Raw genomic sequence first — 15,781 nt, 5'->3', positions numbered from 1 at the left:
GGAGGTGTACATTGAAAATGGTCCACCCCAGTGTTAAATAGGTGTTTACAGCCCTGGTTTGTTTGTACTTTTATGTCTGTTGTCACTTTACCCCCATCATTGAAAAAAGATGCATTACAGCCTAAATATTTGCTATAGTTCTCAAACAATGCTGCAGTCAACCTACATAAACATCTATGAGTTTGCACATAAACTATGTAATATTACACAACAACAGAGAAAGCTAACAGCAGAAAACAGCTCCGAGCTGCTTCGGTTTAACAGAGGTGTCACTTAAGACCCATGAGATCCCCACGGCCCACAACTGCTGCCACAATAGAGCTGGTGTAAATGTTCCTGAGCTGCCATGAGACCACAGTTTCTTGACCTAAATGTCACAGGGTGAACCAGTATATATATATAAATAATGAAAATAATAGAGACTGCAGTTTCTGTTTGTGAAATGTGAGGAAAAAAAGAAACAATTAGATCGACAACAGAGCTGAAATGGCCCATATTGATCTGTGATGTGTAACTTTATGAGCTGGGGTATATCAGCACGGTATGCATACATTTATCCTCTGTTTTATTCTGAGAGCAACAATGAGAAACCGGCATTTAATTGGCTGGTAATAGCTGGCTTGAAATGGTATTCTTCAGGGGATTTTTCCAATAACATCTAATAAAGCAGGTTGAAATGGATACAAGGAGTCAGTTAAATCCCGCCCGCAGTCACTCAGAGGCACACAGGGAACCTGAGCCTCAAAGATGTGGTGCATTAGTTCTGCTAAGCTAACCGTGAATGCTAATTGCAGGAAGGACAAACTGTAACCCTTGCCCCGTGGCCATGAACCCATTAAACAGCACAGAGGGTCTCATAGACATGGAGAGCGTACAAAAGAGGCTGGCCTGAAAAGCCCTGCAATCTGATTTCGGTTTAAATGGGGATAACAAGTCTTACAAGGTCCCCCCTGGGATCTGCCCTCGCTGGATTTTTTTGACAGTATAAAGAAAACTGTCACTCCAAAGCTGACCGCAAATCATACGCACAATGCAACAGGTTCTATGTTTTCAAGTGGAATATGTTATCCGCAGGAGCTGCTATCAGCTCTCACAGAGCCTGACAGGTGGCTCTCAATAGGATGTGGATCAGTTAAGTTTAAGTACTTGTGGTTTTGACCCTGGAGGACATTAACGAACCAGTCATGGTTCAATATGACACCCTATACATGGGAAGGGTGTCCTTCATCAGTAGGAACCTGTCAAGTGCTGTCTCTGTTTTGTAGGCAACACCTTAAACACTTAATCAGAACAAACCTGAATATATAAATCTGTAGAACTAAAACTTTTCAGCTGTTTGGAGCTGAGCGGTTTCCTTTTCTGGGTGAATATCATAAACAGGAGTTCACTTTTCTGAGTGTTTTCACCTTTCATCTCTGCGGCTCTGGTGCCCCCTGGTCATACATTTTCAAACATGACCCCGGTGCACTGGCTGCCCCCCGCCTTCTTTATACACACATTCATCAGTTTGTCAGATGGCTGCACTTTTTTCACTAAAGCATCAATTTTCACAGAAGTGAATGTTTACTGGGGTATCTTTTGCCTAGTTTTTTAGGAAAGGCAAGTATGGATAAATATAGGGTGCTTTGAGTGCTTTATAGTTGAACATGTACAGACAATAGAGTGCTGCAGGGATGACGTTTAATCGTAGGCCGACGTGAAAGTTAGCATTGCCCTAGTTCCCCTGCAGAAAGCCAATAGGATTTTTCTTTTGGATTTTAGATTACTGCAAAGTATAAGCTCTGTGGCAAACAAAATTTATGACACTCCATTTTGTTCCACAAGATAATCTTCACGAATAAGCACCACTTCTTTGATTTTTGAAGCATTATTGCAATCGTCAGGAGAAAAAAAAGCTAACGTTTGGCTATAAACTAAATACACTATGGTCGCATGACTTCAACGTCACCACCACTAAGAGGCTGTTAAGCCATGTTCAGCATGATGTAGCCTCATGTAGCCAATTGTTAGCAACTTTTTTAAGCCATGTAAAGGCTTCAAAATTCTCAAGTGGGGTATTTACTGTTGTATTTAATGTCACAGAATAAACCATGAAAGTTATGCTTGTGTTAACCGCATACTTTATTTCAGGTATCTAACCAAAAATGCATTCAAAAAACCCACTGACTTTGAGGCAAGGGAACCAGGAGAGCTAAAATGCTAACTTATGCCTGGGTTACAGGACTCATTCCTGCACCAGTCTGTTAGAATCAGCAATGCTACTGTAGCAGCTCTCTGAGGCTGTTGGGCTAAATGCTAATGTTGACATGCTAACATGTTCACACTGATAATGCTGACATGTTGATGTTTAGTAGGTATGTTTACCATGTCCCCCATCTTAAAATGAGCCTGTTTGCATGCTAACATTTGATGTTGATTAGATGAAATTAAATGCTAATGTCATCATGCTAACATGCTCACAGTGACAATGCTAACATGCTGATGTTTAGCAGGTATGTTTACCATGTTCACCATCTTAAAATTAGCCTGTTAGCATGCTTACATTTGCTGACTGGCCATTAACAGGAAGTACATCTAAGGCTGATGTAATGTCATTCATTTTACAGGTAACTGGTCTTAAACCAAAGTATTTGACACACAAAATTTAACCTGACAGTAGCGCAAGATGAGAAGCTGAGGCAACTCCATAATAATTACAATTAATCCTTAGAGGGCCTCAAATGTCTTTATCAAATTTCATGACAACCCCTTCAATAATTGATGAGATATTTCAGTCAGGACTTAAGCTATGAGCCAACGGTCACTGACATACCTAAGCAATATCTTTCCCCCGCAGAGCTAGAGCCACCATTTTAGATGTGCACATGCGTGAGTTCTACAGCTACTGTTTAAGATGTGCGCGTGCGCGAGGTCGAGAGGGCGGGGTATCTGTCAATCATTTTTAATGTGGGCAATCAGGGGCTAACACTCTCCTGTCAGTCAAAAATGGGTGTAATCAACAATTAAACTAGGTCTATGCTAGCTAGCTATGCTATTTCTTCTTTAAACAAGTGTTTGTGAAGGCAAGGCTAACGTTCTTTTTACAACAACGATCTTAAATGTGTATTTAGCAGTCTCCCTCCGTACAATACACAACTGAGAGTTTGGTACTCACGCATGTGCACGTCTAAAACGGTGGTGGTTCCTCGGTTCTGCAGGGGGATGTTTTTCTACGTAGGTGAAAAACAAAGTATAGTCTCCTTAGATATTTTCTGGTCCTTTATGGCCAAAACCTGTCAGCTAAATTCCCTATAGTACTATACAGTCTGTCAGTCACATTCTCAAATAAGAGTTGTAAATTAAATCTGGTTTAATAGGTTTGCAGGCCAGATTCTAAAACACAGTACCCCACATTTCCATTTTCTTACCAAGTGATTAATCTGCAGAGCCTAGGAGCCAAAATGGAACCTCAAGCTCAAAACCTGTGACCCTCCTGTCACGCCCAGAGATGTTTGATTTACTATAGTCCAGCTCCCAGGTGAGCGTCCCCTTCACCAGTCAGCCCCGTGCTGCCTGCCTGCCTGGCCTGTAAAGAGATGGATGGCTGCGAGTGTGAAACCTAGCAGTTGGTTACATGGCCTTGAGCTTCAGCGTCTAATTAGGCTCTAATGTAACTACAATGCTCTCGAGGAGATGTTGTCTCGCCCACCAAAGCTCTTTAAAAGCCTCCTCAGGGCAGGGGGAGCTCTGAGTGTGATGCTGTGGCAGGCCACAGTAATGTCCAAGTGAAAAGCTCGGGTTTCATTCCCCAGCTGGGATGTACTGGAAACAGGACGCCAACTTAAGACCTGAATCCTCATTTTGGCTCAGTCTGATGACTCTGTTCAGATAAGACGTGGGTCAGACCACTTTCTAGTAAAGCATATGTCTTAACGTTTAATCAGTACAGACACAGAAGTGTAAAAACAACAATAAAGGGAAGTAAAGAAGTTTTATTTTACGTTATTCATTTTAAATTGTTTTATCTGTATTTTATTAAATTGAACTTATTAACGTATAGTTTTATCTTCTAGTGCTGCAGTTGGTGCAGTGGGAGTTTACCTGTTGAGTTGTGGTGATATAATTTAAGGTTTCGAGTGTCACTGGTTGTAGTTTGGGTGTTCCTCTGTTGGAAAAGGGGTTTATTTTGTGTGTAGTTTTGATTATCCATGGATAAGTTTTAATTGCTTTTATAATATTGCTGTGAGGGACCGTGAATTTCCGTGAAGTTCACCTGTAGTTATGTGAAAGTGAACTTGGAAGTTACATTTCTACAGTTTTATTGTTGTATGGATTAAACAAAACTGATAGCATGCTTTTATTGACCTTCAGATGTGCTTGTTGGTGTTTTGTTTTTTTGCAGACTCAACAGACAGACGTGAGGGTGGTATTAAGCATCTCTAACTAAACACTGTAAAAACACTGGATTGTCCACTGAGGAGGTCATCTGTTGAGTTTAGAGCTAGCCAAAAAGACAAAGCAAGATAAACTAGAAGAGGATGTTCACTGCTATAATCTGCAATCTGGCAACCCAAGATATGTCTTTTTTATTAATCATGTGTAAAGCAATTACTTGCACCATATGAAGTAAACTTCATTAGAAACAAATAGGCCTATCTATGGTTGACACACATCCATCCATCCATCCATCCATTTTCAACCGCTTATCCGAAGATGGGTCATGGGGGCAGCAGGCCGAGCAAAGCATCCCAGACATCCCTCTCCCCAGAACACCTCCAACAGGAGGCTCCCAGGAGGCATCCTGATCAGATGCCCGAACCACCTCCACTGACCCATTTCGACACAAAGGAGCAGCGGCTCTATTCCGAGCTCCCTCCAGATGTCCAGATGTCTGAGCTCCTCACCCTATCTCTAAGGCTGAGCCCAGCCACCCCACGGAGAAAACTCATTTCGGCCACTTGTATCCGCGATCTCATTCTTTCGGTCACCACCCAAAGCTCATGACCATAGGTGAGGGTTGGGATGTAGATGGACCAGTAAATCAAAAGCTTTGCCTTCTGGCTCAGCTCCCTCTTCAGCACAACGGTCCAGCACAGCGCCCATATCACTGCAGACACTGCGCCAAACCGCAGATCAATCTCCATTCTACCCTCACTCTTGAACAAGGCCCTGAGATACTTGAACTCCCTGGCTTGGGGCAGTAACCCGCGCCCAACACGGTCGACACACAAGACAACGAAAAAAAGACCTCAAAAAACTCTTAAATACGTACTGAGACAAGATCATTTTCTGTTGCTCAACTGCTGCCATCAGTGGATATCAGATTTTCAACATCATCTTCATGCAAGCACGTCCCAACATGGTTGGAAAGCTTCGCAATTTGACAACTCATTTTTGGTGTGTAAATATTTGTAGTGTTATAAAAATGAAATAATGCTGCTGTTTGCTTCTTAAAATCTACTGTGTAAGAAACTGCACTGTTGCATGGTGCCACCATGTCTTGAAACAGAAGACAAACCATAGAACAGAATGCTGTCAACATTTTCCTGATGCATCATGTGATTTCCCCACAGCTACACAGCTCATGAAGGATGGTATCATTAACTTGATATAATATTAGAAGCTGGTCCTGAGAGATAAGGTGTCTGGTTGAAGGTCATCCATGCCCTCTTGAGTGAACATAAGAGCCTTTTGTGGTCGGGTTAAATGCACATGACAGGCTGTTGGAGCACAATCACCCATTTTAATTGTCATGTAACGGTTTCATGTAGAGCCAAACTGTCTGCAACACTTCAGCGGTTGGAAACCAGAGCCTGGCCACACAACCACAGATGCGGTTAGCTGTGCCTCTGCTGAAGACACAGGAAAAAAAGAGGGAGATCTGTGGAGACAGGCTTGAAAGGCAAAATGCTGATAGATAATGAAACAGATTTATCTACTGCGTTTTGTTAAGTTAAAGGCCTGTATAAATCCTTTAGGGTGCTGAATAAACATGACTTCATTTGCAGCTCTTTGCATCTGTGTGTTGTTGCAAACATATACAATATGCTTCAATACACCTGAGAAATTAGCTGCTAAATTACATTTTCAGCTAAACAATACAGACAAGAAAACCTTAACAGCTTCAATGGCCACTCAAAGAACTCAATTTTCCAATTTAGCGGAAGCCAAAGATGACAGGAAACAAGGTAATTCACTGTAGCCCCAACAACAAACCCCCCGGTTGCTCTCCGCCTGCTTTGTGGGCTGTAATTATGTCCCAAACTGAATGCCATTTCATATTAAGCTGCAGTCATAATCTAACGTCAAAGACGGGCTCATTATCAACAATCATGGGAATTAGTTACATCATTTAACCAATCCCAACTAATCATTTCCAGGATACCGCAGAAGCAGATAGAGCCATTAGAAAAAATTGGAGCTCTTAAATAGAATAATTGACATCTATATCTCCTCTGCTGCTTTGGCTGAAGGGCTGCAGAAATTGCATTAGTTGCGATTGAAAATCTGAACTGAGGGAAAAAGACATCACTTATACTTTTGCAGGGCACTGCTGCATTGGCCGTTCCCATTCATGTAATGCTGAATACTGCGTTTAAAAAGGTCTGCATCCCATCCGACTCTGTCACCAGTGTAACAACTTGCAAAACAGCAGCAGATGGATTCAGCGATAACGATGGAAGAAGTATTAAACCACTGAAACATCTCTGCTATCACTCTTTATCTTCTATGATAATACAATTAGTAGAATATTTAGGCACAAAAAAAGCAGTGTGTAAGATTTAGGGGCATATAGTGGCATCCAGTGGTGAGGATTGCAAATTACAACCAGCTGAAACTTCTCCTGGTTAGGATTCTTTCAGCGTTGATTGTTCAGGAGGTTTTTACCAGGAGCCAGGAGGTCTCTTACTCTCCAAAACAAATGGCTCAGGTGACTTAAACCAGTAGAAAGACTGAAAAATGCCATTTCACATCACACTAGCTCAGCACCTGCTGATTTGTGCTAACATTTTTTCTCTGATAATTTTAGATCCAGACATTCATAGTGATGAAAACTAGGTTAAAACAGATCATATTTTATTAGTAAAATAATCCACACACTGTTAACTTGCTCCTGTTATTATAAATGCAACATTTGGGTCAGTCAGACCTCATCAGTCATTAACTACTTTTCCACTCTTTACTTCAGCAGCAGAAACAGTCTAGTGTTACTTTAAAGTGTTTCATGTGACATATAAGAGGTAGTTTCATCATCATCCAACTAAAGAGCAAAAAATACTCTATACTCATGTCACATAGGTCCATAGCTCAGTGACACCTGCACGTAATTTAAATCTTGGCAGACGGTGTGTTTTTGGATATTATCAATGTTTCCACATTTTTTGTATCGTTTACATCCCACACCACTGACATTTTACGGTCTCATAGTCATAGACACTTTTGCTACCATTTCATCTCATATCATATGAAGCAGCCTACTTCATTCATGATTCTGATGATGTCGCTCGTAACAAACATTTCTGCCTCTTTCACATGTATGCGCTTGTGGCTGGATAAAAAAATCCAGAGTTGAGTGAACTAGTTGATAACCAGCTTCATAGTACTGGTTATCCAGATGGCTAACGTTAGGATTAGTCAAACCAGATAATGAAAAGATATCCTGGGTAAGTTGAACTGGCTTCGGGTACAGGCCTCAGGAGCTGAATTATCCACAGAGGTCTCCTCCTCTCCAAAATAAACAGACTGGGTGAGTTAAACCAGTAAAAAGATCAAATGAAGCAGTTTCACCCTTAAAAAATAAAATAATCTGTTCCGATGCTGCTAATCGCAGAGCTGCTGCTGACCACAAAGGCTGATACAAAAATGTGAATGGCCCTATCTAGAGCCAGTGTTTGGTTTGTCTGCTCTGGGCTACTGTACAAGGACACTGTACATGGTGGTGCAACGTGGCAGACTCCATTGACAAGGACCTGTTTGCTATGTAGATATAAACGACTCATTCTGAGGTATCAAAAACACAATTCTGATTTATAGGTGATTATACAATAATATATGCCCCTAAATCCTGCACACTGGACCTTTAACGTTTCTATCTCCATATATATTTCTTAATAAACAAGTTCAGAACAATCTCACCGCTGCAGTGAAACCGTAACGATGGATAGCACTCAGGTCTGCAGTGTTTCCATCCTGATAAACCTTAATTAACTCGAAGGATAATGCACCTTTTAAAGTAAGAGAAATCTCAAAATGAGCACCATGACCATTTTATTTTAGCGTTGAACCTTTCCTCCCCTCTGTCGGCTCGATGCAGCCAAGTCATCAAGTTTAGCAGTTTTCCCCCAATTTCCCCCAATAATAAAGCAGGACCTGGTTTAGGCCGCAGACCTCTGATGTCTATCAACACAGGTCACTGTCTGGGGGCAAGTGGAGCCCTCGGCAAGACGAGTTGGATCATCGCTTTCCCTCAACACATCATCAAGAGAACAGCCTCTTCTGCCCCTGACACATTCCTGGCATTTCTCAGCTTTGCTTTTGCAGGTAGTACATGTGACAAAACTGAACACTGTGGGTCAAAACTTGAGATAAAAATGTTTTATTAACAGTCAAAGTGTCACACTTGTATTAGTGCTAAAAGACTGATCTGAGGACAGCTTCAGTATGATATTAAATGAAACTCCATCATTTGCAGTGAACGAAACTGATCATAAAATCAACAATTTGTATTCAATGACTCCAAAATGACCAAACAATAAGCCAGAAGGTTCGTTTAAAAATAGTTTTAGTCAAGAAAAGTGGTAGTTGCTTTTTAGAACAAACATGAAACAACAAAATATTTAACAAGAGCCACTAAAGAGAGGAAACATTTACTTACAAGAAAGACATACTGGTTTTGGAATGGAAAGAAATGCGACAAACAATATGGTAATGGTACACTGGATGCCAGCAGATAACCCAAATGTGATAAAGGCTTCAAACGCAAAGGGAACCATTCAAAGGCAGACTCAGGTTGATCTGAAAACCAAAAACAGGAGAGAACGGATTCAATCAACTCAGGAGAAAACACAAGTTATGTCCTATTCATTAAGGTTCAGTACAGTGTGAGCAAAACAAAGATCTGCTAAGACAGATGTTTATTACACTTGGAACAACCAGAAGAAGAGGCCTATTTCCTATTTTCCAAAGTCACTGTGACATAAGTGGGAACATTTTGTACTGACATTACAGCTAAATTCAACCTTCACAAAACATGAGTCAACCCTCACAATTCTCTCTATGGGAAAACTGGTAAACGATGTGCTACTGAACTCCTGTTTGAGTGGTCTGACTCACCTGATGCAGACTGCAGCTATAAGCCTGACGTAGGTCGGCTGATTTAGGCTGGCATTCTCCCTTCCTTCCGCTACCTGCGTGTTAACGTTTCCTTTGCTATGCGAAACAACAACTCCAAGCTAACAACTCACATGCTGAAAATGGCAGGCTTTGATGAAGAGTTGGATGCTGATCCATTTTTGACATGGCACGTGTCAGTGAAATGTACTTAACAAATGTACCGATCCGTTCCTCACATGATCTCCTGTGATATCGTCTTAATAACGTTCTGCAAGAGCTGCATACAGCCAGTAAATCGTTGTGGTTTTAATGGGTCCAGTGTAGGGCTGCCCTCTTATAGGCGACCAAAAATTAGTCAACGAGAGAGGTCATTAGTCGGCAAGATATCATTGGTTGATTAGTCATGATACTCTCAGAAAAGGCACAAGAGTAGTGCTCAGTGCCCAACCTCACTTTTTCCAGGTGGTTAAAGACACAGCATGTGTACGCTCCCTAATTTCCAGGGCTGGTACCTGCAGTTATTCCACAGGCTAGTTAATAACATGTCAGGCAGGAAATCCAAAGTGTGGGATCATTTTGAGAAGGTGAAGGACGAACCCAAGGTGATATGTAAACTCATCTTCATTGGTCGACTACAAACATGACGTATCATCTGAAACATGGAAATAGCTACATGCCCATTGGCCCACAGCATCATTAACAGGCGGCTCGCTCAGTGTGTGACGTGCACTTGTAGATAAAATATAGGCCTATATTAATGAAGATTCATTAGTACGGTTTTGTATTTCTCTGTAATGTAGCACAGTGTTAACAATGTTACTGATACTATTCTTTCTCACACCTTCAACTCAAACCACTGTGTTGCCACGCCCAAAATAATTCAATTAATATTGTAGATAGATCAAACCAGAGTGTTTTTCCCCTGTGGCAGAGTGATAATCTGTAATTCCAGACCTTTCTTTAACACTGATACCTACAGTGGAGATAAGTCTGGCTACACTAGACCACTGCTACTGTTTGAGTGGAATGTTTCTTACCACAGACTACATACAGACAATCATACATTTTTAAATGGTATTATTACAGTTCCGGGTCAAACACTGATTTAGTTTCACAAAGGTAGTGTTTATTACACGGCTATTGTCATGGATTACATTACACTGTAGAGCAGGTTTCTATCTGTCTGGCTACAGAGTGTATATTTATGGCAGCATGGACACACAAACTGCTGGGAGGATTTTCAAGTTCTCATCTGTCTATCTTTCAACCGTCGGATATTGAAAAGTGGACGGACGGAGATACAGATCAGCATTATGCCGCAGCTGGACGTGCTCCTTGTAAATGCAGCTGCTCACAGATTCAGTGAGTAGCGAACGGTTACACTGAGTGAGGACACGAGAGGTGAGGGAGACTCACTTGGGTTTTGTCTCGGCATCTGTGACTTGGCGGATGAAGATGGCATCCTCTGGGTGGCTGATGTCGCCCTTCTCGTGCATGTATGAGGAGGCGATTGCGAGCATAGTGCCGTCGTTGTTGAAGGCCAGTGAGGCGATGCTGGTCGGGTACCTGTGGAACTGACACAGGCGCTTCTTGTTGAACGGGTCCCAGATGTTCACAAAGCCGTCTGAGCCACCTGGAAGAAGGAGAGGCTCAAGGTCAACCTCAAAAGATTTAGGCCGTGTTACTGCTGAGATATGGATCTGTAATAACTGTGTGTTCATCATGCAACCTTGGCAGCTCAACGCTAAAGGTCATAAGAAAATCCATGAGCTTTATAAAAATAAAATTATTACAGAGACAAACTAAATGTAGGAGGAAACAAATAATCTTTTGTCAAGTACCAACTAGCCGGTCGTACCTGTGGCAAAGGTGTTATGAATACTGTGAAATGAGATGGCATTGACAGGGTAAACATGCTCGATTCCCTCCTCCTTCAGCCTGTGGCATTTGAAGGCATACTTCTTCTTCTGAACCTCTTGGCTCGGGTCCAGGTACTCCACAGCTACACGTCCCTCGATTGAACTCAAGACGTAGCCCTGGAGCCAAGACAGAAAATATGAAGTTACAATCCAACTTAGTTTCATGAACACATGAATCCATATCTGACAGAAGGCTGTCCGAGGAGTAAATTATCTGATAAGTATTAAAGGGTACGTTTGATACTTATAACCTTGGCACTATTTTCCCATGTTTTGGTGACAAAATCTTTCAATTTATGTCCTCTAAAAGAACTGGTTTTTGCTACTGACATGTTTGGGTTATTATTATAAGTGTCTGACTACTTATGGAAAAGATCCCTGCAGAGATGCACCTTTTTGAAGAGTAAGATCCTTTTTAGTTTAACCAGAAACAGCTCTGAAAATTGCTATCACCAAACCCACCAGACACCAAACAAATAAACAGTAAGTGTAGTGTGTGAAGAGCCAGCACATCTTTACATCTAACTGGATGAATTAAGGGTTTGTTTCAACCAAACCAAAGTTGTTGGCTGTCAGAACAGTTGAAAGATGAATGAAGATGTTTAATTGTGTTTCTTTCAACTTAGAAGTGCGTTTTACAGTAGGAGTCTGGTGGGTTTGCACATAGCAATTTTGGGTCTGTTTATGGTTAAACAAAATTATCTTACTACTTACCGAAAAGGTGTATCTCTAGATCATCTTGTCAGACACTATGAATATTAATCTGAACATGTCAGTGGCAAAAACGAGCGCTTTTAGTGGACGTAAATTGTCAGTCTGAACCCGTATGATTACAACGCAGCCTGTTTTGCTGGTGCTGGCTGCAGAGGTGTCACTCAATACTGGACCAGTTTCCAAAAATGTTGTTCCCATTAGCTACTTAGACTACTTAAAAACATGGGAACATAGGGTCCAGGTTGAAAAATACTAAACTTACCCTTTAACTGTTGTCTGTATCTTTCAGTAGAGCTGTGCACACTTTAATTGATAAAAAGTCACTTCTAATTCAAAGTGTACCTGTTTGTTGGGGAAGGCTCTAATGCAGCGAGTCTGATACTTGAGACTGGACTCTCGTCTTTGCTGAACGTAGCCCATGTTCCTCAAATCCCACACCAGGACTCGTCTTCCAGCTGTGCCAACGATCAGCCTATCTCCAGCCACAGAGAGGGTGTACACCTTTCACAAAGGCAAAAGAGACAAGATAAATTAAAAGGAAGACACAACACTGGCAATGAAGTCTTACTTACAACCTACACAAACAAACACATGTAACAATGAACGAGTCAAATTGAAATAAGACCTTCTTCAACAATGTAATATATAACTATTTGACAAACAAAATAACAAGGTCTTAATTTTTTTTTTTTTTTTTGGTATTCAGGCCAACGTCCAATTTAATAACGTGCTTATGTAAGTGCTTTCTGGAACACTATACATCTTTGATGGCTACATCTATCTACACTTGTGATAGGTGTTACTGAAAATGCATTAACTTAAGCAAAGAAGTATTCTTTTCTACTGGCTTGTAGTTCTTCATGTTATGTCCTTCCCACATATCTTGTTTCTTCGAAGAATATATTAAATTAACAAAGCGAGAAGCTCTAAAAATTCCATGTCATTATGACTTTAATATCATCTTATTTGGATTTAGATGTTAACCCTGGGACAGAAAACAGACACAGAGAAACATGTAGGCTGTAGGTTCCTTAGGTGTTCCTGCAATAAAGTCACTCATATAATCCTGCACACGTTTAATGCATTGTTACACAATATTATACAACAGCATACTGTGTCTTTTTTGCTCTACCTTTTCAGGCTGAGTAAAGGTGCCAGCATTACAGGGTGTCCTTGGGTCCCACAGCCGAACCGATCTGTCCCAGCTACCCGTTACCATGACATTAACTTCTGGGCAGTATTCCACACAACGAATGGGGGCATCGTGTGTTCCAACTATTGTATCTGTTCGAGGATAATATCAAAGAGCAACATAAATAAATCACATACAGCAAATTAATTGCAGAGTTATAATGATCTGCGACAGGTGCCCAAAACCGTTTATTAGTACTCTTGTGACATACCTTGGTCTGTGTTCAAATCGTGAGTTTTTAATTGTGCATCTAAACCTCCACTCCAAGAATGTGTCGGGTCCTGCAAATAAAAAAAGGAATGTTATCTGTGTGTGCCAGATGGCTGTAAGGAACTACAGCAAATGTAAAAAAATCTGCGACCTACATAAAAAGCACAGTCAAGAACTGGAGCTGTGTGCTGGTACTTCATCCGCATGGTGTTCCCTCCGACATCATAGAGACGGACGGTGCAGTCCCAGGAGGAGACCAGCAGGAACTGGGCTGTGCTGGGGCTGAACTTGACAGCAGAGATGCTGTCCTCTGGTCCCTGGTTTAGCTTGTACTCGTTCGAGCCTGTCATCTGCAAAGAGGAAACATATTAAGGCTGAAGTTGACTTTAATAAGACCTAGTTGATGCACAATGACATGGTTAAATACAACAGTGCTTTAATAAAAAAACAAGATACAGAGGTGGGCACAACATCAACACCTTACAATGTGTAAACTATCTCAACACCACAAGCCAGAGCTTCAAATATGTCCACAGTTTAATCAAAACCACTCTGACAGCTACAACATTAAGTTTACATAATGTCCATCAGGGAAGCAATAATTAATTGCAGAGAGATGCACTGATTCCTGCAGGTATTATTATATTATGCATCACCTGTTACATTATATTACTGGTATAAATTAATTCAAAACAAGATAAGCAGGAACGAAACCACTGCTGCCACTGACTTAACAGATCAGTGACTATAAAGTTCAGGATTTTTGACTGCTAAATGTAAATGAACATTCAATTATCTTGATCTAAATGTTAAATTAAAACCATAATCACACAGATTTGTAGCTGTATGAGGTTTGCTTTTAGCTAAAACAAAGAAAAAGTCGTTTTATGTTTTGAATAATAGCAGATGGCTCCCTGCTAATTTCCAACTAAAGCATCTGATTACGATCATTTCAGCGAGATATAAAGACATACGGGTCATCATGTTTTGCCTGTCAAAGTTACTGTACATATTCAAGAGAGTAAGCAACGATGGCTCAGTAGCTTATCAGCTTATTGTTAGCCTAGCTCATTGACAGCAGTTGCGTATTTAGCCAACTAGCCTAAGTGAGTACTTAGCTTGCTAAGCTAACATATAAGTTTACTAACATGGCTTTCTGTTGCGAGGCTGGTTGAAGGTTAAACAACACATATATTTTATTTCACACTGACAACTCGACTCTTTCCGTTACATCCAGCAATTATACCGAGCCCACCTCTGCTGCCACCGGTGTTTGCTAACGCTAGCTTGTAGCGTTAACGGTCAAGCTAACGCAGGCTACAAGCTCCGGTGTTGGTCGTTTCACGTTACTTACCGCTTTAGTTTGGTGTGGTTCACACGCGACTTGCTATTTCCCCTAAGAAGTTGATTATTGTTGCTTGGTTTATAGTAAAATATGAAATATATAACGTGGCCAGTACAAAGCAATGTGGCTGCGTGAGGTTAGCTCCTCTCCAAGTAGCCGCTGATGCTCCGGAGGACGCTGATTGGTTGAGACGAATATTCGAGTTCCCGCCTGCGATATGATTGGTTAATTTAACCTTCACGGATACTTCCGGTGTCTCAGCCCAGGTCACGTGACACAGGACTGCTCTCTCTCTCTCTTCCTGACAGTATGGATGTGTTTTCGGTAGACTATGCAATGAGTCTCTCATGTAAGATACAATGCAAATATTATTTTAAGATATATATATATATATATATATATATATATATATATATATATATATATATATATATATGTATATACCATAATTATATTAAAATATATTAAAATCTGTCTATGGTACGATTAGTGTAGCTTTTTTAAAATAACGAAAAAAATGAATATATAGCCTATATATATGTTTTGGTTTTGTTTTGTTTTTTAATTGAATTTTATTTTATTTTTTCATTTTATTTTTTATTTATTTTTTTTTTGCCAGGAGAACTTTGCCCAAATCGATCAACTCTAGTAGAATAACAGTCTCTTATAGGCCAGCATGTCATAAGCTAGCCTACTTCAAGCTATTTGTCATAACATCAGGGGTGTAGATTTCTTTTCAACATTTGGGAGGACACATATGAAATGGGGAGGTATGAGGGTCCTCTGCCAGAATATTTTGAGCATCAAACACCTAATTTCCTGCATTTCGGTAAATTGTAATGCACCAATTTGAGCCTTTTCTGCACCAATTTATGTTGTCTTTAATTTTGTCAAAGTAGAAGTCCTCTAATAGTTGAATGTTTTTACTGGGGGGGACAAATGCACATGTTCTAAACGCAAAAATGTCCCCTGTCTCCCTCTGAAAAAATCTACGCCTATGTGAAAATTTAAGGACTATTTAAACCCTTGATTTTGCCTTTTAATTGTGACCATGGAATATATAGGCTCGCCTATTGTTATCTGCGCAAT

At 40.7% G+C, this 15,781-nt stretch overlaps 1 protein-coding gene across 2 annotated transcripts; it reads right to left on the bottom strand.

The window, feature by feature from the left end:
• Positions 1-8,559: 8,559 nt before the first annotated feature.
• Positions 8,560-14,846, bottom strand: bub3 (BUB3 mitotic checkpoint protein). 2 transcript variants are annotated; one of them, XM_033610681.2, is made up of 8 exons: positions 14,702-14,846; positions 13,503-13,697; positions 13,349-13,418; positions 13,078-13,229; positions 12,288-12,446; positions 11,171-11,348; positions 10,729-10,945; positions 8,560-8,994 (listed from the first exon to the last, which is right to left on the bottom strand). In XM_033610681.2, the coding sequence occupies exons 2-8, from the start codon at positions 13,695-13,697 to the stop codon at positions 8,985-8,987; spliced, it is 981 nt and encodes a 326-aa protein (XP_033466572.1). In that variant the 5' UTR covers positions 14,702-14,846; the 3' UTR covers positions 8,560-8,984. The 2 variants fall into 2 exon arrangements, with proteins under 2 accessions (XP_033466572.1, XP_033466573.1); XM_033610682.2 differs by lacking the exon at positions 8,560-8,994 and having other exon boundaries at positions 10,725-10,945; positions 14,702-14,842.
• Between the last annotated feature and the right edge of the window lie 935 nt (positions 14,847-15,781).

The sequence above is a fragment of the Epinephelus lanceolatus genome, chromosome 21 (assembly GCF_041903045.1).
Source record: "Epinephelus lanceolatus isolate andai-2023 chromosome 21, ASM4190304v1, whole genome shotgun sequence".
NCBI classification, from domain to species: domain Eukaryota; kingdom Metazoa; phylum Chordata; class Actinopteri; order Perciformes; family Serranidae; genus Epinephelus; species Epinephelus lanceolatus.
Note: the sequence above shows the minus strand (reverse complement) of the source record. Positions and strands in the feature narration are given on the sequence as shown.

Excerpts from the sequence above, each read along its gene's own strand:
- bub3 (XM_033610681.2), bottom strand. The coding sequence starts at position 13,697 with ATGACAGGCTCGAACGAGTACAAGCTAAACCAGGGACCAGAGGACAGC. Across the intron at positions 13,419-13,502 it reads TTCTTGACTGTGCTTTTTAT|GACCCGACACATTCTTGGAG; the intron begins GTAGGTCGCAGA and ends TTTTATTTGCAG. Across the intron at positions 10,946-11,170 it reads TCATAACACCTTTGCCACAG|GTGGCTCAGACGGCTTTGTG; the intron begins GTACGACCGGCT and ends TCCTTCTTCCAG.